Here is a 23,941-nt window from a genome sequence, read left to right as displayed (position 1 = left end):
TCCTCCTGCAGCTCACACCCTCTAACCATAGGTGTCCCACAGGGTTCTACCCTGGCCTGTCTTCTCTTCTCCCTCTATACTACTTCGCTAGGTGATCTCATCTTTATGCTGATGATGCTCAAGTACACCTTTCCTGCTCCAATCTCTCCGCTGAGCTCCAATCTCTCATCTCTAACAGTCTTTCAGACATCTCCAGCTGCATGTCCAGTAGATATCTGAAACTCAGCAGATCCAAAAGCGAACTCATAATCTTTCCCCCAAACCCCCCCCCCCCCATCTCCTGCTTTTCCTATTTGTTGTAGTCCTTCGTTCTCAAACAGAACTGAAATGATATCACTATGCTAGAGTCAAGTTTCAAGTTTCCGATAGTGGCTGATCAGACTAATATGAGCTCAGAATGCTCATATTAGGTTGGGCACAAGTAGTCCATGTGAACATTTGGGGTTGATTCTCTAAATTTGTGCATCCTGTGTTTCCTTTGCACTGGTTCAGTTCTGCTTTGCTCATAGAACACAGCACCTTCTCTGATGCGGGCACACCAGGCTGAGCTGTCCTGTGCCAGTGTCTCCCATGTCACACAATCAATTCCTAAGTTCTTAAGCGAGACCTTGAGAGTGTCTTTCTATCGATTCTTCTGACCACCAGGTGAACCTTTGCCCTGTGTGAGTTCTCCATAAAACAGTCTTTTTGGCAAGTGTACATTTTGCATTCGAACAATGTGGCCAGCACATTGGAATTGCGATTTCTGAAGCAACATTTGAATGCTTGGCAGTTTAGTTTGAGTAAGGACCTCAGTGTCTGGTACCTTATCCTGCCAGGTGGTCTTCAGAATATTCCTAAGAAAATTCAAATGGAAGCGATTCAGTTTCCTGGCATGGTTCTGGTAGACTATCCAGGTTTCACAGGCATGCAACAATGAGGTCAGCACAATGGCTGGTAGACCTTCGGTTTGGTAGTCAGTCTAATACCTTTTCTCTCCCATACTTTCCTTCGGAGCCTCCCAAACACTGAGCTAGCTCTGGCAATGTGTGTGTCAACCTCATCATCTATATGGACATCCCTGGAAAGTACACTAGCAAGGTAAGTGAATTTACCCACAGCATTCAGAACTTCTCCATTTGCTGTAACCGATGGCTCCACGTATGGATGGTGGGGTGGTGGCTGATGGAGCACCTGTGTTTTCTTGGTGTTAATTGTCAGGCCAAAATCAGCATAAGCAGCAGAGAATTGATCTATGCATCGTTGCATCTCAGCTTTAGAGGCTGCATTGAGTGCACAATCATCATCTGCAAACAGAAAGTCACGCACCAACTCTCCCTCCACTTTGGTCTTGGCTTGTAGCCTTTTCAAGTTGAAGAATTTACCAGCAGCGCTGTAGCTGACCTTGATGCTGTGTTCATCCTCATTGAAGGCATTTGGAAGCATGGCTGAAAACATCATGCTAAAAAGCATGGGAGCGAGCACATGGCCTTGTCTCACTCCATTGGTGACTGGGAAGGCATGAGAGCATTGTCCATTATCCAGAACCTGGGCAAGCATGCCATCATGAAATGGATGTACAAGACTTGATGAACTTCTCCAGGCAACTGAATTTCCCTATTACTGTGGAGGACAACACCACCTTCCCCACCCCCTCAGGCTTATAACCTAAGGGTCATCCTGGATTTCTCACCATCTCTCAAACTCCCATATCCAAGCTGTTGCCAAGGTCTGTTGATTTCATCTTTGCAACTCTCCTCTGACACTGCCACTCCTCTAGTGAAGACCCTCATCACCTCACTCCTGGATTATTGCAATAGCTGCTGGGGATCTGCCTGCCTCAAGTCTCTGCCCAGTCCAATCTGTCCTCCACTCAGCCACTAAAGTGATTTTCCTAAAGCACAGGTGTGACCATGTCACCCCCCTCCATCGCCACCCTTCACTCAATAAACTTCAGTGGCTCCCTATCACCTCCAGGATCAAATACAAAATGACATTCAAATCCCTTCATACCCTAGCCCCCTCCTACCTTTCCAGTCTTCTTACACCTTATTCCCCTACATATAGTATTCACTTCAGTGACACTGGCCTCCTGGTTGTTCCAGGAATGAGACTCTCCATCTCTAGACTCTGGGCATTTTCTCTGATTGTCCCCCATGCCTGAAATGTTCTCCTTCTTCAACTCCACCTACTGACTTCCCTGGCTTAAGTCCTAACTAAAATCCCGTACTCTGCAGGAAGCCTTTCCCAACCTAAGCAAAAATTTCCCAAACTCTCCCAATTCTGGTGCCTTTCTGGCTTTAATGAACTCCTATTTATCCTGTGTATAGCTTGTTTGTACATATCTGTTTGCTTGTTGCCTCTTCCATTAGACTGTGAGCTCCTTGAGGGGTGAAACTATCTTTTGCCCATCTCCAGAGCTTAGAACAGTGCTTGGCCCAAAGTAGGTGCTTAATAAATGTTTATTGACTGACATTTCCTCTCTCCTCTTCCTGCTCAATTTTCTCTCCCTCTGAGGCTGATTCCCATTCTCCTATCTCTCCCTCCTTATACCTTCTTCCTCCCATTTCTTTTTCCTCTCATTTTGTCTCTCCCCACCCCATCCAATCCCACCCCACTCTCCTATCTCCTCTACTTCCCCATTCCCTATTCCTCCCCATCCTTTCTCTTCCTTTCATCTCTTCTCTCCCTACCTCCTTTCCTTCCTCTTTCCTACCCAGTTCAGTCCCTACTCTCCCATATCTTTTTCCTCCCCATCTTCTCTTCCTCACTCTCCTTTCCCAAGCTCTCTCCCTCCCTTTCCTTCTCCCTCATCTCTCTGCCCCAAAGCCTTTCTTTTTCTCTTCGCAGTCCAAACTCCACTCTCCCATATCCTTTCACTTCCCACCCCCCTCCTCCTGAACCATGAGAGTTGCTGTAATCATGGGGCTCAAATTCTTCATAGGACCATAGATTTAGAGCTGAAAGGGACCTCAGAGGCTGCTGGTTCCAACCCCCTAATTTTCCAAATTGACAAAGGCTGATGCGGTGAAGTGACTTAGCCAGGGCCACACAGGTAGCATTTGAACTCAGGTTTTCCTGACTCTAATCCGGGTTCTTGCACAAGCTTAGCACTGTGTGAGAATGGGCCATACAGAATTTAAATACAAGACAGGAATATAATACAGATGGATAACATTTACAAACAGGGGATGTTTCAAAGGTCAAAGGATGAAGCAATGGCTTCCAGCTTGAGTGAAAGAGGGGCAGGCTACAGTAGGAATACGAGAGTCTTTCTGGAGGAAACGGCATTGATTCAGGCATTGAAAAATGGGCCTGATTTCAACAGGCAAAGCCAGAGATGAGGGAGCATACTGTAGGTTGGGACAGAAAAACGTGTTTTATAGACCATATTGTGGTTTGGACAAATGGGAGGGGGCATGAAAGGGAGCAGCGCAGTTGTAGTCTAACCCTGTAGTTACCCTGTCGAGGGTATTGAATGCCAGATAGAAGGATCTGGACTTTCTCCAGTGGATCATGGGGAACCATGGAAATTGTTGGATCATTCAGGCATTCAGGGTTTCAGTCAATCAATCAATTGGCACTGTGCTAAGCCCTGGGGATAGGATTCTGGTAAGAAGACTCTATAGTCTGTGTAGTTGGGGTTAGATGGGAAGAGTATGGGGGCGGGGAGAGGATCATCAGATTGTTGGTGCAATAGTCCAGGTTGTAGAGAAAGAGGACTGGGGAGGCAGCTCTAAGAAATCCAATGAACAGGAATTGGAAACTGGTGGGATATGAGGGTGCTTGTGTGCGTGAGTGTGTGTGTATGTGTGCGTGTGTGTAGGGGGAGATTGGTGTTCAGCCTGGGAGACTGGAAGGATGGTGGTTCCAAAAAGGTCAGTGCTCAACCTACTCTTCTCCAGATGGAGGCAAGGGCAGCACCAAGGGTCAGCAGTGCTCCTAGCCAGCAGTGAGGTCCATTAAATCACGGCATTCTCAGTATGAGTGGGATCCATCTATCTGGTACAGTATAGGGCTGGGGAAAGGTCAGTATAGGCCTGGGCTGGGGAATGTGACAGGGGTGTTGGAAGAAGGGGGAAGCCCACCTTCCTTGATCCCCAGAGAGAGTGACCCAGGGTCCCCGCGCGCCCCCTGCTGCCAGCTCAGCTCTGAACCACTCAACTTCCCCACATTGGTGGGCTGGCATCGGTTCAGTCAGTGGAGGGGTGGAAAGCCTTTGTCCCAAGGGGTGGGTGCAGGGGCGCCAGGTGCTCAGCAGTGGCTCCAGGAGGCACCTCTCGGCAGGGCATATGGTAATGGGATGGGGCAGAGGGTCCTCCCTGGTCAGCGAGGCCAGAAACCGAGCGGGCAGCGCGTCCCCCAAGGCAGTGCCAGGTGGGGCGGGGCGGGGCGCTCCTCCGATGACTGCATCGCAGCCTGTTTACCTCTGGCAAGTTTGCAGCGGCGCAGGGGCTGGGCAGGGCTGGGCTGTCCCGCCGTGACGTCCGGCGCCCCGAACCCGGGGCCAAGGAGAAGAGGATAGGCTTCCATAAATAGCGCAGGGAGGGAGCGCACAGGGAGAAGAGCCGCCGCCGTCTAAAGTCTTACGGGATCCCATTCCAGAGCCGGAGTCAGACAGCTCAGCGCAGCCACACTCGCTCTACAGAGACCCCACTCCCCAGGACCTGGGCACGGCCCCAGACGCAGCCATGCCGTTATCTCCCTCTTGTGGGCTGCTTCTCGCCTTCGCCTGCCACCTCGTCACCGCTCAGAGACTGGCACCAGTGGGTAAGTGGCGTTTGGGGGTCCCTGGGCGCCACTGGCCCTCACATCTGGAGCCAAATGCTCAGCTCTGGCTGATCAGGTCCCATTCTGCAACCACAAACCTGACCAAACTTGAGGGTCCTCTCCAGTCCTAAGATTTGGGTTGGGGATACCCCAAGGAGTTCGGAGGGAGCGCTCCTAGACAATACTACAACTGGTACCCTCGCGCCACACCCCAAACCTTTGCAGCCAGTATGGGGGTGTGGTTCTCAGTGCATGGTTCAACAGTCACTGAGCCCTGGGAAGTTGTGAGGTTGTAGGGACAACCTCCATGCTATTGGGGTCCCCAGAACTAACCCATTTCGCTCCCCTTGGAGCCTCTCTGAACTGGTTTGGAAGGGTCTCAAGGCCCTGGGAAGGGTACTCTCCCTCACCCCAGCCCCAACCCCAGAGACAGGCGTAATGACTTTGGTCGGAGAATGCCAGGCTGAGGAGAACCCAAGCAGCCTGGCCAACCCCCGAAGCTAGCACGCCAAGACTAAGGCACACACCCCTAAGTCGAGGACTGAGGAATAGGGATGTGGTTGGGGGGGGGGGTCGCATAGGCACACGGGAAAAGGCCACACACTGAAGGGAAGCAAAGCTTCGGGCAGCTTCCACCCACCTGACAGCGGATTGAGCTTCAGTCTCTGGCTTCCACCAGGGTCCCTAGCCCTTTCCACCGTTGCCAACCCCTTACCTCAGCCCTCGCGCCCCCTCCTCCCACGACTTCTGGCTAAAGCATCTGAGCCCTCAGTACGGTCCCTGGCCCCTCCCAAGGACCCAGGTGTGTCCCCAAGGTGATGGAGGCCTCAGCACAGCTCCTGCTCCGCCTCCCAAGCCTCGTAGCTTTAGAATCCCCCTACCAAGGCAACGCTTTTCCCGGATACCCCAATACCCCAAGGCTCTGCCCAGCACTACAACAGCGCCCCTCTCTGCTCAGGGGGAGACGTGGCGCCCCAGATGCTCCGGGAGATGAAGGAGACCAATTTGCTGCTGCAGGAGGTGCGGGAGCTCCTGAAACAGCAGGTGAGGAGGCGGCCAGAGTGCCCGGGTCTCCCAGAGCCCCAGGGCTTCCTTTCCTCCCACGACCTGAATGGAAAAACAGTCTAGTGTTAGCTTTTCATGGCGGGGAGGCGCAGCTCCTTTTCCCTTCTCTGGGGTCCTTCTCTCCGGGTAGGCTGTGGTACCTGAACCTCCCTCAATCTCCCCTCCCAACTTCTCTTCCTCATCGCTTCTTCCAGATTAAAGAAATCACCTTCCTGAAGAACACGGTGATGGAGTGTGATGCTTGTGGTGAGGGTCCAAGGGATGGCAATATTGGGATGGGGGACAAAGCCTGAGCAAGAAAAGCAGACACAAAGAGACAGAGAAAGAAACAGGAGAGGCAGAAAGACAGGGAGAATGGATGAAAGAGAGAACGGAAAGCAGAGATAGAGAAATAGAAGGGACAAGGAAGGGGGGAAATGAGACTCATACCTGGAAGTAAAGGATGGGAAGGAGAGGGAGACAAAAAGAGAAGAGCAGTTAGACACCAGAAAGCTAGATCAAGGTGGGTGAGGGAGGGAAGGGGTGGGGGGCGGGGAGAGAGAGAGACAGAGAGACAGAGAGACAGAGAGACAGAGACAGAGAGAGACAGAGAGCGACAGAGACAAAGAGACAGAGAGGAGAGACAGATACAGAAAATCAGAGAGACACAGAGACAGAGAAAAACGGCACAGAGACAGTCACAGACAAGAAACAGAGTCACAGACAGATGTTCAGACAGTGACACACACACAGCCACACACAAACACATGCACAGACACACAGAGACAGATACACAGACAAACATGGGAAGAGACACACAGATACACAGAGAGACACGGACACAGAGACAGAGACACACGCAGAGACACAGAGACAGAGACAGTCACAGAGATAGACACAGGGCGCAGACAAACAGAGAGGAAAAGCACCGCAGACAGAGTCTGTCTCACAGCCAGTGTGGCCCAGAGCACTGGATGGGAGGGGGGTGGGGAGGGCGGGAGGAGAGGGAACTGGAGGGAAGTCGGCGGGGTGTGGCCCCTGACTGGGCTCTGCCCCGCTCGCCCCGTCGAACCTAGGCATGCAGCCCGTGAGTAGCCCGTGGACAAGCGTGCGGCCGCTGAGCCGCTGTGAGCCCGACTCCTGCTTCCCTGGCGTCACCTGCACCGACACCCCGGGAGGCGGCTTCCGCTGTGGGCCCTGCCCTCCAGGCTACTCCGGCAACGGATCCCATTGCACCGACGTGAACGAGGTTGGTTGGATTTGGGCCGCGGGCAGGAGAGACTGGAGGGGAAGCTGGAGATGCGCCTGGGGGACCTGGGCTAGTCCTAAGTGATTCCCCTGTCCCTTACTTGGCGCATCCCTCCCTACAGTGTAACGCGCACCCCTGCTACCCCCGGGTCCGCTGCATCAACACTAGCCCGGGATTCCGCTGTGAAGACTGCCCCCCTGGATACAGCGGGCCCGCCCACGAGGGCGTGGGCCTGGCTTTTGCCAAGGCCAACAAGCAGGTGAGCGTCCCAGATGTATGTCTCTAGGGGTGTGGGAGTCTGTCTCCTTGGGTCTGTCTGCCTGTGCCTGTGCATCTCACCATTCACTCATGCGGACCACAAGCGGCAAAAGGGGCGGGGATTGAGAGGAGGGAGGGGTGGCTTCCAGTTGTTTAGTATTAGGGGAGAAGGAGGCAGAGTTTAAAACTGAATATAACAGAACTGAAAAGGCCCTTAGAACACAAAATGTCAGGGCTGTCTTAGAGAGAGAGACAGAGAGAGAGAGACAGAGAGAGAGAGAGAGGCTCTGTCTTAGAACACAGAGTATCAGAGCTGGGAGGGCCCTTTGGACACAGGGTGTCAGGGCTGGAAGGATTATAGGACTTAAGAGCTGGGAAAACCTATAGAAAAACCTGTGTAAAGTTTAAGCGCCTCATTTTTATAGATCATGTCCCCAAGGTCCAGGGCTACACAGCTAGCCAGTGGCAAAGCCTATGCTTGGATCCAGGTCTCCTGACTTCCAATCCAGGGGGGTCTACTGAGCCAGGCAGCCACTGAGGAAATGGGCTGGATCCTTTACACCAGGTGCCTCCATATTCTAGCCGAGCCTTGAAGGTTGTGCGGGTTAGGGTTTGACAGGCAGGGAGGCTGAAAGAGGGCAGCGAGGCTGAAAGAGAGCAGGGACAGCCCGAGTGGGGGCTGGGAAGTGTGGGAACAGGGAGTGTTCTGATTTGACTGGAGCTGTGTTTCAAGGTAAGGAAGAGAGAGATTGTGGCCAGGGCATGAGGGGCATTGAAAGGTAAGCTGACGAGTTTGGGACTTCTCCTCTGGATCATGGAGTATCCACAGGAGGCATAGGAGCAAAGTCTGGCCTTGAGAAGCCGTCTCTGTAGCCTATGGGGTGGGGGCGTTGAAGAAGGAGAGAAGAGAGCTTGGTAGCCAGTTAAGAAAGCAATAGAAATTGCAGATGGCAGGGGACGCTATGCCTGGGCAGAGATGGGGATGGAGAGCTGGGAATGAATCAAAGACATGCCATAGATATAGATAAGAAAAATGCCTTAAAGATGAGAGGCGTCCAAAAAAAATGAGCTGCCTTGTAGGTAGTGACTTCCCCATCACTAGAGGTGTTCAAAAGGAGATTAAATGAACAACTGTCAGGAGTGTTGTGGAGAAGATTCCTAATCAGGTATTGATTCTAGCTCTGAGAGTCTGTGGCCTGAGGACCGAGTGGGGGCAGGGGGAAGGGTTAGAATTGGGGGTCTTCAGACATAATCATGACTCACACTTCCCACTCCAGGTTTGCACTGACATCAATGAGTGTGAGACTGGCCAGCACAACTGTGTCCCCAACTCTGTGTGCACCAACACTCGGGTGAGGGGCTGGGGAAAGGGGGAAGGGAATGGGTCTGGGGGAGCAGGGAGGGACAAGGGGAAAATGGGAATGAAGAAGTGGGGAGCAGTGTGGGAAGATGGGAAAACAGAGCTAGGTTGAAGGCATCTGGGGAAGGGAGAAGGGGTGGCAGGAACAGGGGGTGCCCCTGGGAAGCGATGGGCAGAGAAGGGAACCCCAAGGTCTGTGGGAGGGAAGGAGGAGTCCCAGGGTCAGGTCATTGATGCTTTCTCTTCCCCTGGGTCCTGAGGCAGGGATCCTTCCAGTGTGGGCCCTGCAAGCCAGGCTTTGTGGGGGATCAGGCCTCTGGCTGCCGGAGACGGGCCCAACGGATGTGTCCTAATGGGGAGCCCAGTCCCTGTCACGAAAATGCTGACTGTATCCTGGAGAGAGACGGCTCCACCTCATGTGTGGTGAGGCCTGGGCCTATGGGATGGGGGAGTACATGTGAGCAGGGCATGTACATAAGAAAGGGTGCTGGTGTCTGAGGAGAGGGGGTGAGAGCCAGAGAAGGGCCCTAGGAAAGCCAGAGACTCTAAGAAGGGAGCAATGTGCGTGTGGATGGGGGCTGGGGCTACACCAGTGATAAGGGATGCACATATGTGTGAGGTCCTTTCATTGTTGGCCCTGGAAAACAGGCTTTGTGAGGTTCAGGCTGGTAGCACAAGGAGGGACAGGGCAGGAAAGAAGGTGGGTAAGGGGAGGGGAATGTCTATGAGGGCAGGCTAGACCAGGAGGAGTCACAGGAGGATGTGCCTGTATATGTGTGTGTGTGAGTGTGTAAATGAGAGCGTGCACAGGTGTACATGCATGTGCATCTGTGTGTGTGTGTGTGCCTGTGTGTGTGTGCAGGCTCTAGGAGCCCCGGCTGGGAAGGCGCGGCGTAGCCTGGCAGCTCAGTCCTTTCTTCCTTTGCAGTGTGCCGTGGGCTGGGCGGGCAATGGGCTCATATGTGGTAAGGACACTGACCTGGACGGCTTTCCAGACGAGAAGCTTCGGTGCCCAGACAGGAAGTGCCGAAAGGTGAGCTGGGAGAAGGGACCCCTCCCCCTACTGTCCTCTTGGCTGGCCCCCTTCTTACAGTCTCCCAGAATTCAGACCCTCAGCAGTTTCGTTCCTCCCTCTGAACCTTTCCCTCCTTTCCCAACCCAGCATAGGATGCCACAGGTGGATGGGGCTTCAGAGGCCACCTAGTCCAACTGCTACCCAATATCCCTGCAATATCCCTGGTCAGAGCCTGTGCTTGGAGACTTCCAGTAATGGAGAGCTCACTACCTCTCCAGGCAGCACATTCGACCTTTGGACAGCTCCAATTATTAGGAATTCTTTACACGAGGCCGAAATCTGTCTCTGTAACTTGTGGTCCAATGAAGTCCCTAGATCTTTGTGGAACAATCTATGACCCAGACATGCCCTCCACCCCACCCCAACCGGTACTGGTGCAGAAGACTTTTCAGAACCCAAGCCTCTTGATGTCCACAGCGCTTCCTCCCTTGCCCTTCTGCCCCAGCCCCGAGGCTTCTGTCCCCTCCCAAGCTCACACCCTCATCTTTCCCCAGGATAACTGCCTAAAGGTGCCCAACTCTGGCCAAGAGGACGTGGACAAAGATGGCATTGGGGACGCCTGTGACCCAGACGCTGATGGAGATGGCGTCCTAAATGAGCAGGTGAGACTCAGGGTCGGGTGGAGAAGCAAGAAGGCGACTTGGTGAGGGGAGGGAGGGAAGGGTAGATCAGAGACAGGGCACACCCACTCTGCTCCACCCTGGCTCACCCTCCTCCTCCCCTCCAGGATAACTGCGTCCTGGTCCGGAATCCAGACCAGCGAAATACGGATGAAGACAAATGGGGCGACGCCTGTGACAACTGTCGTTTGGAGAAGAATGACGACCAGCGGGATACGGACCGGGATGGCCGAGGAGACGCCTGTGACGATGACATCGATGGGGACCGTGAGTTTGGCTCAGAGTGGGAGGGGTGGGGGTGGGGAACTGACAAGGTCCATGTGATCCCTTTCCCTCCCTCCCCTGGCCGGGGACCTGGCCCATAGGATAGACCTCAAACTCACACAACTGACAGGGTACGGAAAGCAGAGAACAGTCAGTCAGCAAACAGCCGACAAGCATTTATTAAGCACTTACAATATGCCATGCACTGTGCTAACTGCTAGGAATTCAATGAGGAACAAACTCATGATCCCTGGCCTCAAAGACCTTACAGTCTAATGGGAAGACAACACATAAATACCAAATAGGATCTATATGGACTAACTTGGATATCACCAGAAGAAAGGCACCAGCAAGAGGCATCAACAGAGTCTTTGAAAGGCTTCTGCAGAAGGCAGGATTTTATTTATTTTTCTTAATAGTATTTTCCCCAATTACTTGTAAAGATAGTTTTCAACATTCATTTTCGTAAGATTTTGAGTTCCAGATTTTTCTCCTTCTCTCCCTCCCCTCCCCAAGACAGCAAACACTCTGATATAGGCTGTACATGCACAATCATATTAAACGTATTTTCACATTAGTCACGTTGTGGAAGAAGAATCGGGACAAAAGGGGAAAGCCACAAGAAAGCAAAAAAAAGAGAGAAAACAGTCTGCTTCGATCAGCACTCAGACCGCATAGTTCTTTCTCTGGATGCGGACAGCACTTTCCATCATGAGTCTTTTGGAGTTGTCTTAGATCCTTGTCTAGCATTGCTGAGAACAGCCAAGTCTATCAGAGTTGGTCACTGCACAGTGTGGCTGTTACTGTGTACCATGTTTTCCTGGCTCTGCCCTCTTCACTCAGCATCAGTTCACCTAAGTCCAGAAGGTAGAATTTTAGCTGAGACTTGAAGCCAGAAGGTGGAGTGGACAAGAGAGAGCATTCTAGGTATGGGGGGCAGCCAAGGAAAATGCCTGGAGTGTGGAGATGGAATGTCTTGTGAGAGGAACAGCCCAGAGGCCAGTGTCACTGGCTATAAGCATGTGGAGGTGAGTAAGACAGAAGGAGGCTGGAAAGGTAAGGAGGGATCAGGCTAGGAAGGACTTTAAAAGCTGAACAGAAGAGATTATGTTTGATCCTGGAGGTCACAGGGAGTCACTAGAGTTTATTGTATGGAGTAGGTGACACGGTCAGAGCTGTATTTTAAGATGACTTTGACAGCTGAGTGGAGGATGGACTGGAGTGGGCACTTGGACTTATGCTAGACAGACCCACAAGCAGGCTACTGCAGTAGTCCCAGCATGGGGTAAACTCAAATTCCCAAGTACACAATGAAGGGACGGTGGCCAGATAGCAGTTCATCTGAAAAAGATCTGGGGGTCTTAGTGGACTACAAGCTCAATATGAGTCCACAGTGTGACATGATGCCTCAGAAAGTGAATATAACTTGGGCTGCATGGAGGACTAAGGAACCTGGGTTCCCACTGTCCTCTGCTAGGGTCTGGCCACATCTAGAGCACTGAGCTCAATTTGGGGTAACTTTGAGATGTTACAAAACTCAAAAAGTTGCAATCAACAGGCCTTGGCAACAGATTAAATATGGTTGGGAGGTCGTGAGAGAGGGAAGAGTCTGGGATGAAGTAGGATTTGAGTCTGTGGGTCTAGGAAGATGGCAGCGCCCTTGACGGTAATAGGAAGTGTGAGAGGGGTGGGGGCAGGGGGAAGGGGTGAGATAAGTTCAGGTTCAGATGTCTACTGGACATCCGTTCAGCGTGTCTGATTGGAGATTGGAGCCTGGGGCCTGGAGGTCAGGAGACAGATTATTAGCGTAAAGGTGAATCTTTTTCAGCTGTGGGCTGGATCAGATGTCTCTGAGGTTAGAGTGGAGCTGACACATCTCCAGTCTTGTGATCCCATACAAAGAAGGCCAATGGTCAGTCTTGGGGGATGCTCACATGTGAAGAGCGTAAGGACAGGTCTGACGGGTGAGAGGAGGGGATGCCTATTTAATTGGTGGCATAGTGGACTGATGAATGAACTGGGAGGGAGGAAGATCTGAGTTCAAATCCCATCTTACTAGCTGTGGGACCCCGCCGTCTTATTTAACCTCTCTCTGCCTTGGTTTAGCTATCTATAAAATGGACCTGATAGCAGCACCTACCTCCCAGGGTTGTGAGGAAGTCACCCATGTAAAACACTTGGCAGACCTTAAAGGGCAATATGTAAAGGCTGGCTTGGTATTAGGAACGTCAATGGGATGCCCAAAAGTTGGAGCACTTTGGGCTGCTCCAGGATTAGGATGCACCCTGGGATCTGTGACTTGAGGGAAGCAGTTTTAGGAGAGCGTCAGGAGTGGGACCCAGATGCCCAGACTGGAGGTTCCTTGAGGCCAAGGACTGTTATGTTTTTGTCTTGTACCCACAGCATGTAGCACAGTGCCTCGAATACATGAAGTACTTAATAAATCCTTGATGAATATTCTGGTGGTGAGAGAGCGGAGGCAGCAGGTGTAGACAGACTCCAGAAGGTCAGAGAGAGAACAGAAATTCCAGAGGAAGCACCATCTATGAAAAGCGATTTTTAAGGATTTGAAAAAAACTAGACATTTGTCATAATAACTGCAACAATAAAAACTAATATTTATATAATGCTTTAGGGTTGCAAAGCGCTGTCCATATCTTATTCTTACAATGACCGTCAGGGGTAGGTGCTATTTTCCCTCCCATTTCACAGATGAGAAAACTGAGGCTTGGAAGGGAGAAATAACTTTGCCCAGGGTCTCACAGCTAGCGTGAGGGTTTTGATTCATACTCACATCTCCCAGTTTAGAACAGGGCTCTTTCAGAGCTGTCTCTGAATGTAAGAGCCCACATCTGTCTTGGATGGTCTGACCTGCCCAAGAGGCTGGTCTACTAGGCCCCCAGGGTCCTCCATCTTAAGGTTACTTCTAGTGGCTACCTCCTTCACCTCCCCACATCTTCCCCCAAATTGGCACCAGCACTGGCCCCTCCTCCTGGTTCTTAGGGTAACGCCTTCTCTCTTCTTCTCCTCAGGGATCCGGAATGCTGCCGACAATTGTCCAAGGATCCCCAACCCAGACCAACGGGACAGTGATAGAGATGGGGTGGGAGATGCTTGTGATAACTGTCCACAAAAAAGCAATGCTGACCAGGTAAGTCTCCTGACTTTGCTCTATAAACTGCTGATCTAGTTAGAAATCTTCCATCTCTGACCAAGCTACAGCCCCCTACTCCTGACAGGGTTAACCCTCTTTATCCCTGAGCAGATTAGACTCCCTTCCTATTGCATAGCCAATTTAGAATTTTGAGCCACCCCCACTGGCCTGGTCCCTGACAGGTTAGATTTCCCCTCCCCCAATCTGTGCCTGGGGTTAAAAGCTCCAGCTGACAACCAGGTTAGACCCTGCCCCCACTCCCTGATCAGAGTAGATTCCGCACTCCCCTTTTCTTCACGAGATGAGCCCCTCAGCGTGGCCCTCAAAGCACAGAGGCAAAGTTCCTAGAGTGGCTAGCTGGTGGCCTCATAGAAACAGATTAGGGAGAAGCTCAGGACTTGGCTGGCTCTCCAAGCACTTTGTGGATTTTGTTTCCTCAGAAAGATGTGGATCATGACCTAGTAGGGGACGCGTGTGACAGTGACCAGGACCAGTAAGGAGATGGGAATCTCTACAGCTGGGTGGAGGGAGGCCCAGCTGGGGGTGGAGAAGAACAGGGCTGAGAAGGGGCAGAGGAGAGAGGCGAGAGCGTGTGGGGAGACTGCCCATATCTGAACCTTGGCCCTCCCTTCCTACAGGGATGGTGATGGGCACCAGGACTCTCGGGACAACTGCCCCACGGTGCCCAATAGCTCACAGCAGGACACCGATAAGGACGGGCAGGGGGATGACTGTGACGATGATGATGATAATGATGGAATCCCAGACAGCCGTGCCCCAGGGCCGGACAATTGTCGCCTTGTCCCCAACCCGAACCAGGAGGATGCTGACGGTGAGATGAGGATGGGACAGGGGAGAGGTGTCTGTGGGAGGAGGGGGAGGAGGCAGAGAGAGGAGCTCCAGACGAGAGGACTAAGGGGGCCTGGGATGAAAAGCAGAAGATGAAGCCGGCCTTTGGGCTGGGAAGAGTGTAGTAGGGTCCTGGACCTCAGGTGAGTTACAGAACCAGAGGGATGTCTGAGGCTTGCCCTGGGACCCGGAGTCTCAGCCCATGCCTCGCCTCCCTGGTTTGCAGGTGATGGCGTAGGTGACGTGTGTCAGGATGACTTTGATGCCGACAAGGTCGTGGACAAGATCGACGTGTGCCCGGAGAACGCAGAGGTCACCCTCACGGACTTCCGCGCCTTCCAGACTGTTGTTTTGGACCCCGAAGGAGACGCGCAGATAGACCCCAACTGGGTGGTTCTTAACCAGGTCCGTTTATTTGTCCAAGGGCAGGACCTGAGGCTGATGGAGGAATGGGAAGGAATCGGGATGCCTTAGGAGGAGGGGCTGGGAAGGGGTAGGGGCAGAGCCCAGCTTTAGTCTCATTCATCTCTCCATCTCACCCTCTGCAGGGGATGGAGATCGTGCAGACGATGAACAGTGACCCAGGACTGGCTGTGGGTAAGCACAGGGTAGAAGCAGGGTCTTTGGGGCCGAGGCTGGGACTCCCCCGATGCTGAGCCCAGTGCCCTCTCCGGGTACCGCCCTCTCTCCCTTCCAGGCTACACAGCCTTCAATGGCGTAGACTTCGAAGGCACGTTTCACGTGAACACCCTCACAGATGATGACTATGCCGGCCTCATCTTTGGATACCAGGACAGTTCCAGCTTCTATGTGGTCATGTGGAAACAGATGGAACAGACATACTGGCAGGCAAACCCCTTCAGAGCTGTGGCTGAACCTGGTATCCAGCTCAAGGTGGGCTCCCTCAGCTGCCTATCAAAGCATCCCAGGCCCCAGACTTCTCGAAGGGACCCTCAGACAACACCTCAGGGACTTCTGAACCTCTCTCTAAGGACCCTACTTCTGTTCTTCCGAAGACCTCAGTCCTCCCTACTATGGGTGACCAACTTCACCCCCCAAGCCCCTCTAAAACCCTTCCAGGGGCCTTTAAACTGGCCCCCCATCTCTAGGAAGCCCCTAGCTCATCCCTACCCAGAGGACCTCCTAGACTCCAAATCTCTGTACCCTAAGAGCCCCTAAAGACAACCTGAGGCCACCAAACCTACCCACTAGTGGTCCCCCATTGGCCGCTGAACTGGACTCCCCAGGGTACCCCCTGAGGACTGCCCCTCCAAATCTTCTCATCTGTGCTCACTCCCAAATTGGCTGCTCCATGGTCATCAACCTCCCCACCCTCTTCTGCCACACTCGAACAAAAAACCTGATCTCAACTCCAAACTTCATCCCCCGCCCTCCTTCCCCCCACCCCCCAAGCAACCTGGGCTTCACTACCTATAACCTCCTCCTTTGTGATCACTGAAAAACCATCTTAGTTACACCCCAGAGGCCTGTAGGAGAGTGGGGAACAAAGTCCCACATTTCTGTCTCTGCCAAGTATATCCCTGTCCCCCTCCCCATCCTTAGTCCCCCAGCTAAGCCTGGTCTTATGATCTGAGAATTAGAATAAAAGAGGGTCATCTAATCTAATCCCATCATTTTACCATGAGGAAACTGAGGCCCAGTGCAAGGCCCACTAAATGTCTTGCTCACAGTCACAAGTAGCTATGCTGGGATTTGAACTCAGGTCCTCAACTCATGTGTGCATTTCTGTGTATTGGGGCTGTGTGTGTGGGTCAGGCGGTGAAGTCGTCCACGGGCCCCGGAGAGCAGCTGAGGAATGCCCTCTGGCACACGGGGGACACAAATGATCAGGTGAAGCTCCTCTGGAAAGACCCAAGGAACGTGGGCTGGAAGGACAAGACATCCTATCGATGGTTCTTGCAGCACAGGCCACAAGTGGGCTACATCAGGTGGGTCTCAAGTCCCCATCTTGACCCAACCTCCACCCTCCACCCTGACTGGAGTTTTAACCCCTCCAACCCAATCATTAAGACTAATCTAACCTGACCTTAACCCCACCCTCACTGTAGCCCAACCCAGGGCTAACCGCTAATTTCTATCCTGCTTCTAGCTTTGATCCCAGTCTGACCGGACCTTGATCTGGAACCAACCCTGATTGTAACCTCTAACCTTTGACTCCAAAAACAATCCTTGAACCTGAAAGCCAAAGCCAATCCATAACTCTCTGACCCCTCCCCTATCAGGGCTAGAACTATTCACCCCTTTTGGACTTCTGGTTTCCCGGACCATCACTCCCTTCTGACCCTGCCCAGCTCCCCCTCTTCCTCCCAGTATTGAGGGTATGCGTGTGTGTGGGGAGGTGATGGTTTCTAAGGGTCCTGCCCGTGCCCTGCAATCCCTCCCACCCCAGGGTCCGCTTTTACGAGGGGCCTGAGCTTGTGGCTGACAGTAACGTGGTGCTGGACACAACCATGAGAGGAGGCCGGCTTGGCGTCTTCTGCTTTTCCCAGGAAAACATTATTTGGGCCAATCTCCGTTACCGATGTAATGGTATGAGGGGACAGGACACTGGTGGAGATGGACAGGGGACAGAGAACCATGGTGGGGGGGAAGGGAGGCAGGACCAGAGAGGAGTACCAGAGTCTTGGGAAGGGGAGGCACACCAGGAGGGGGACCATGGGAACCCCAGGAATTCAGAAGTATCTCCTGGCCCAAGAGGCAGTAGCTATTGGGCAAGAGCCAAAAGCCTGGGTGATAAATAAGGATTTAACTTTGTGGTCTCCAGGAGAGGAGAGGGACAGATACTGGCCTGCCTCTCACTGGCCCATGGGGCTCTGGTTCTTGCAGACACCATTCCAGAGGACTATGAGGCCTATCGTCTGCAACACAACTAAAGCCAGAGGAAGGGGGTGGCCACCTGCTCCTGGCCAATGCCCCCCCAACCCCTGTACATACCACACCACTAACCCCCAGCCCGGAGGGCTGCAGGAGATGCACAGCTGGGGCCCCTACAGCAGCGGGCCCTCAGGGCAAGGTCAACCAGGTGGCCCCATGGCAATATCCTCAGTACCCTGTATCCCCTGGAACAAGGATGGGGGAGAGACTGTGGGGGCTGCCATTCTCCCTCCCTGTGGACAGAGGTGGGGAGGGGGAAGGGAGCAAGCAGGAAGGACAATAAACACCTCAGTTCATTCTCACTGCTGTTGTCATCAGTCCTGGGTGGGAAGTGGGGAACTGGGCAAGACCCACCTGCCCCTGTGGCTTCCCACAGATTTTCTGGTTTCTGAGCACTCTGAAGCCTTCGAGTGTCCATCACTTAGGATACATTTACATGCCAGTGTGTGTTTACATGTACATGCATCTGCACATGGGTGCCCTTGTGTGTGCCTGTGTGTATGTGGATAGAGCTAGGCATGACTTTGGCACCAGCCAGAAGGCCAGAAGAGAGAGGAAAAATCGACCAGCCAGAGACGAAAACATTTGAATTTTATTACATTTCCTTTACAAAGAATGCAAAGATACAAAGACAAAAGCGTCCACAGGAAAAAGAGAATGGGGCTGAAGTGGGGTGGGGCCAGGGAGCCCGGGTACAGTCCAGATGGGCTGGGCCAGGCAGGGCCCGGCGCCTGCGGCCTGGCCTGGGTGCAGACACAGACAGGGGCCACCTCCAAACTCCCACCTCTACCTACGAAGAAAGCAGAGCCCAGAAACCTCTGGAACCCGGGGGGCTGGAGGGTGCAGACGTTGGACAGAAGGGGTTTGCATATATCAGTGAGACCAGACACAAGTCCTCAGGTGCACAGACAAGTTGCTGATCCCTCCACGAGGCAGTTTGTCAATGTTTCTAAATCCCATTCATTCCTCCCCCAGACTCCTTTTCCTGTTTGCTGGCTGGAGGCAATCAGGGCCTCTGGACTCCTGGGGATGGTCTAGGACTCTCATGAACAACCTGGGTTATCAACACCCCCCCCACCTGGTGGGGGAGCTCGGCCTCAGTCAGAGTTTGCCCAAGAGCAGGGCCCAGCACCAACACTGACCTATCCCAGCCCCACCCCCCCCCAGTCAGCCAGGCCAGATGAAAATGAGGCCTCCCCCCAAGCCAGGATGGCCCTAGGATCAGGAAGAGGCAAGATCAGCACCTGAAGGAGCCCTTCCCAGTAGGGTGAGGGGGTTAGAGGTGTTTGGGGTGGTTACACCGACCAGCCCCATTTCTCTGGATGTGGCCACGGGGGCTGAGGAGTAGTATTTAAGGCCTGACCAGCAGCTCCAGGGACCTGGGGCTTCAAGACCTGCCTGCCCTGTCCTGCCCTTGGGAAGCCTCCAGGCTCCAAGAACAAGGGGAGGAAAGCCCTCTATGTACCCCTTTTGCCTGATTGAGCTGGCATCTCCTCAGGAGGCCTCCAGGGCTCCTGCCCCAACAGCCTCAATTTTCTTTGTTCCCAAAACACCCTGGGCCCAGGGCCCAGCTGTACACCACCTTAATTCCCTTACCTAACCAAAGTGTGAGGAGGGAGTGGGGGAAGGGGACACGGTGGGATTGAGACTATGGGAATTTACCCACAGATTCTCCCTTTCACCCAGTCTAGTTCCTGCCACTGACTGGGCCTCAGCTGCTCCATTGGCAAAATGGGGAGAACCAGCCCCCGATTTCTGGCAAAGGAGCAGGGAAGGGACTTAAGTCTATAGATCCTCTGAGCTCTTAGCACTTGGGTCCAAGTGAGGCAAGGAGACCGGGGAAGGAAAAGGGGATAAGGATGTATTTGACGCTATCCTTTGAGGGCTGAGTCCCCAATTTGTGGATTAACCAGAGCTTTCTGTTTTCCCGCCTGCCCACAAACTCCCCAGAACAGAGGGTGGCTATCAGGCAGAAAAAAGGGTAGACTTCCATTCCTGGAGGTTCTCTGGAGGTGGAGTGAATGCCACAAGGTTTCGGGACCATGCAAGCTAGCAGATGGCATCCCCCTGAAAGCTAGAACTCCCTCTCAGGAGGCTGACTCAGAATTACAGAATGTCAGAGATGTTAGGAATCTTAGAGACTGGCAAACCCAACCCTCTACATTTACAGATGAAAAAACTGAGGCCACAAGGAGGAAAAAGACTTTCCCAGAGTCACAAAATGAGCCTATAGCAGAGTCAGGAATTTCTGACTCCAAGGCCAAGGTTCTCTCACCTTATCAAGCTGCCCTGACAGCCCAGAAGGCAGCCCTGGGCAGAGAATCAAAGCTGGCAGCCTCCTTCCACCTTTGTGACTCCCCCACGGAGTATGTCTCCTCTCCTCAATAGAACTTTGGTCCTCCTGCCAGCTCCCCACCCCCAGCCCCCTGGATGCCTTATGACAGAAAGAGGCAATACAGTGTCCTGGAAGGACCTCTGGCCAGCTGGGTCAGGAGGGTGCCGAGGCTTCTCCTGATGTTAAGCCGAGGAGGACTGGACTAACCTGTCAATGAATTTGGGCTGACCAGGCCAGCCCTTGGTAGAATGTTCCCTCTTAGGTGCTAGGACTGAAATTCTAGGAGCTGCCACTAGATGGATGGCGGTACTGGGAGATCCCCTAAGCAAGGGCCTTACTGGCAGGAAACCCAGCTCTGTTCAGCCAGTGGGATGTGCAGATGCTGACAGCAGGTCATGCCAGGTGCTGGGATCACAGGGTGAGAGGGCAATGGGAGAAGTCACCCGTGCTAGAGGCGGCTAGAGTGTGGCGAGCTTCCCGGCTCACCTGGGCAGCTCACAGGGCAGTGCAGGCTGCTGGGGTGGGGGTGGAGGGGCTTTCTCCTGAGGACTAGAAGTGCAGGTTCTGGGGAAATGCCAATTCCCAGCTGCTGAGCCAGGCCCTGCTAAGAAGGAAGCTTGTCTCCTGGGGCACAAAAGGAATTCTAGTTATCCAAATGGAGCCACCCTGGTGTAGAGAAAACAGCAGAGGACTGGGAAAAGGTGTGTTGGGGGGCCCTTAGGTTCAAACCCTGGCTCTGGGACTAACTGAATGACCTTCTTTTTCTGAGCCTCGACGACTCCTCACTGCATGGGCTTGGATGAGATGTTGCCCAGCTCTGAACCCTTAGATCCTATGAACTGTGACTAGATCACAAGTGGCCCATGCAAGTCTGGCTGCCAAGGGCAGGCCCTTGGTTCCCTAGTCTCTTGGTCCTGGGTGCTTCCTACAGACTCTGGTGTCCTTCCTGCCCCTTCAATGAAGAAGCAAATTACCTAGAGGGAAGAGGCTGAGAGGTGGTGGCAGCGCCTGAGACCCAGACACATCATCATCTGTACCACCTTTGCCAGAGGAGTGAAGGGGAGGGGTGGGCAAAGGACTGAGGCATGTCCCTGCAAATAAGGAGAAGGTAGGGTAAGGAGTGGGGCTGATAGCCAGAATGCCAGCTGCTGCCTGCAGCAAGAGAGGCAGGATCTAAGGCATGAGAGAGCCTGGAGGAGGGAGCCCCAGAGATGGACAAAGCTGTCCCTGGTCCCTCAACTCGGCTTCCCTTTCAGGAAAGGATGGGAAGGAGGAGGAATGGCATTGTCTTTGCAGCCCTAAGGGGGCTGGTGGTGTTCCCTGGTGGGGGAAGAAGCCTAGACTATTCAAGACCAATGGAGCCCATGGGCAGGGTGGGGTGCCAAAGGGGCTCCTCAGAGCTTGAGGAAGACAGGCCTGACAGTACCCACTGCCCACTGGAGACGTCATGGCTCACATCAAAGGGTCTCCACCTGACTGCCTTCCTGGGAGAAATCAATGTTGAGAGACAGGGCAGAGAAGCGTCCCACTCAATAGGCTGAGTTCCTGGGGTTGAGGAGGACTCGTGGGCTCCAGTAAAAATGACCAATTAGCCAAGGGCACCAAGGTGAGTGGGGGAAGGGAGGAGACATCTTTTTTGCAAGGATATTCAGCAGATTATATTGCGGACCTTTCATCAATAGCAGGAGGGATATAATCCCTAGGATTTAGGAGCAGAAGGGCCTTTCAGAGATCAGTGCTCCAATTCCCTCATTTATTATTTTTTACTTTTTGTTTGTTTTTTTGGCAGGGCAATTGGGGTTAAGTGACTTGCCCAAGGTCACACAGGTAGTACATGTGTCAAGTGTCTCAGACCTGATTTGAACTCAGGTCCTCCTGACCCCAGGGCCGGTGCTGTACTCACTGTGCCACCTAGCTGCCCCAACTCCCTCATTTAACCCATGAGGAACAGTTAGGAAGTAGCAGAGCTGGGATTCCAGAGGACCACGTGGGCCCCGGCAGCCTGTGCTGGCTGCTCTGGCAAAGGAGAGGGGGCAGTGGATCACCCTTCCCCCTCCTCAGCCTGGGCCTGGGACGCCCAGGTCCTGGATTCTTTCTCTAGAGAAATCAACTATGGATGAGGGTGAGGGTGAGACGACAGCCCAGGGCTGCCCAATCTTTGTGTTCTTGGAGAGGGAGCTCAGGATGGATCTTAGGAACTGGTCTGACAACAGCAGGCACAGTAGGAAAAGGAGTGGCCACAGGAAAGAGCATCAGGTTACATCTGCAAGGGCTGTCTGGTCCAACTGCTTCATTTTACAGGTAGGGATACTGAGGCTCAGAGACTTTAAGTGATATGGATATTAAGTGGCAGATCTGGGATTCAAACCAAGGTCCCCTGATTCCAAATTGAGCTTTCTCTACACCCTCTGCTACGGGGCAGAGGGAGTTAGCCTGGGACCCTGCTCTCCGAGGACGAATGGGTTAGGTCATTTGGCTGCCTAGTTCTATCTTCCATCAGATCACAGGACTTAAGGACGGGAGGGACCTTAATGAGTATGTGGTCCCAGGGGTTCTTCACCTGGGCTTTAGGAATCTGTCTTTAAAATGTTTTGGCAATGGTGTTTCCTTTGTAACAGCTCCAACGGAGGTGCCTTTGACAAAACTCCCAGGCAGGACATACTCTCACCCCTGCCCTACCCAACGCTAGGTCAAAGCAACACGGCCTTGATACAACGAGAAAGAGGCCTCTCCATGGTCCACCCTGTACCATCTAGATTTGGAGTGGAGACCTCGGTTCAAGCCCCACCTCCAACCACTCCGACTCTCAAATGCCTCACTTGTAAAATGGAGACGGCTCAGAATCATTCTTGTGTCCGCCTCACAGGGTTGTTGTGGGGAAAGTGCCTTGTAAAGCACTGACTGCACTGGGGAAACCGGTGCTGTCAGGACATGTGAGCCAGATTCCCTGGCTGCGTGTCCGCACAGAATTCTCATTTCTAGCTCTAATTCCCAGGCCCGAGGTGTTGAAGCCTCTTACTCAGAGCTCAGAGGCTGCTAGTTTCCTGCCTGTTCCAGGAGAGGTGACAGACTAAGCCAGAAAGGACCTTAGTGACTCTGTGATCCAATTTTCTTTACAGATGAACAAACTCAGACCCAGAGAAAGTAAAGATTAGCCTAAACTTACATTAGTAGTAGGGCCAGGATTTGAACTTGGCTCCTCTGAATCCAAATGTATCCATCTCCCCACAAGTGTGGACACACACATCCTCCCCCCCACCTGTACCCCCAGTGGCCCCAAACACACACAGGGCTGTTTCTGTAGACAGTGGTTGTTCTCTACTCTCTGTGGATGACCTCTACCATGTCCTTGCCCATGAGGGTGGTCTATCTAGCTAACCTACCACTGGAGGCCTGCATTTGGGTCAAACCTGCCCAAGCATTTGATGAAATACTGCACCCCACTGTCCCCCACACCTCCCTGACCTAGCTGCCTTTCTCAATCCTGTGCAAGTACAGAAAGCAGATCCACAGGAAGGAAGGGGATGGTCCTGCCTACATAACAATCTTCCCATTGGCTTCTCAGCTCCCTGAGGGAAAGACACCTTAGTCAGTCATCACTGTGTTCCCTACAGCACAGGGCCCTAGGAAAGACAAACATCTGTGTCCTTAATGAGCAGCACTCAGAAAATGGGGAACAGAAAGGTTGGGGGTCGGGGATTCACGGTTTCATTAACAAAGATGAGTTCACTGTTCCTTGGGGATGCTCCACCAACCTTCCCCTCACCTCCCCAGGGTTGCTCAAGGCCCTAATATAAAACAAACAATAAAGAATATGGGGAGATTGGTTGTTTGGGGGGAGGGGGCTGGCTCTTTTTAAGGGAATGCTTCAGTGGCATCCCCACAGGCAGGGAGGGTCTCCACAAGATATGGAATCCAGCGGCTAGACAAGCCAGAAGATGCTGGCAATCAAAAGCCTGATGGGATGGCAGAGGGAGCAGGAGGGGACAGCATTTGTCAGGCTTATTTCCACCTTGCATCAAATGACACAGGGACAATGGAAAGTGACAAAGGAGGCTTCCTGAATAGCACTGTTATTTCATGACCCCG

At 53.0% G+C, this 23,941-nt stretch overlaps 1 protein-coding gene across 1 annotated transcript; it reads left to right on the top strand.

Moving 5' to 3' along the window:
• The first annotated feature begins 4,670 nt into the window (after positions 1-4,670).
• On the top strand, positions 4,671-17,516 carry LOC118858096 (cartilage oligomeric matrix protein). The gene is made up of 19 exons (XM_036768548.1): positions 4,671-4,749; positions 5,708-5,793; positions 6,009-6,060; positions 6,870-7,042; positions 7,164-7,301; positions 8,578-8,652; positions 8,925-9,083; positions 9,589-9,693; positions 10,230-10,337; positions 10,463-10,622; positions 13,652-13,770; positions 14,214-14,266; positions 14,412-14,605; positions 14,849-15,027; positions 15,171-15,219; positions 15,320-15,516; positions 16,399-16,571; positions 17,033-17,172; positions 17,470-17,516. Exons 1-19 carry the CDS (start codon positions 4,671-4,673, stop codon positions 17,514-17,516), a joined length of 2,286 nt encoding a protein of 761 aa, XP_036624443.1.
• Positions 17,517-23,941: the final 6,425 nt, after the last annotated feature.

This window comes from Trichosurus vulpecula, chromosome 1 (assembly GCF_011100635.1).
Source record: "Trichosurus vulpecula isolate mTriVul1 chromosome 1, mTriVul1.pri, whole genome shotgun sequence".
Taxonomy (NCBI): Eukaryota; Metazoa; Chordata; class Mammalia; order Diprotodontia; family Phalangeridae; genus Trichosurus; species Trichosurus vulpecula.
This window is presented reverse-complemented; position numbering and strand designations above follow the sequence as displayed.

Coding starts and splice junctions, on each gene's coding strand:
- LOC118858096 (XM_036768548.1), top strand. CDS start 4,671: ATGCCGTTATCTCCCTCTTGTGGGCTGCTTCTCGCCTTCGCCTGCCAC. Junction 10,338..10,462: donor ATGGCGTCCTAAATGAGCAG/GTGAGACTCAGG, acceptor CCTCCCCTCCAG/GATAACTGCGTCCTGGTCCG. Junction 14,606..14,848: donor GAACCAGGAGGATGCTGACG/GTGAGATGAGGA, acceptor CCTGGTTTGCAG/GTGATGGCGTAGGTGACGTG.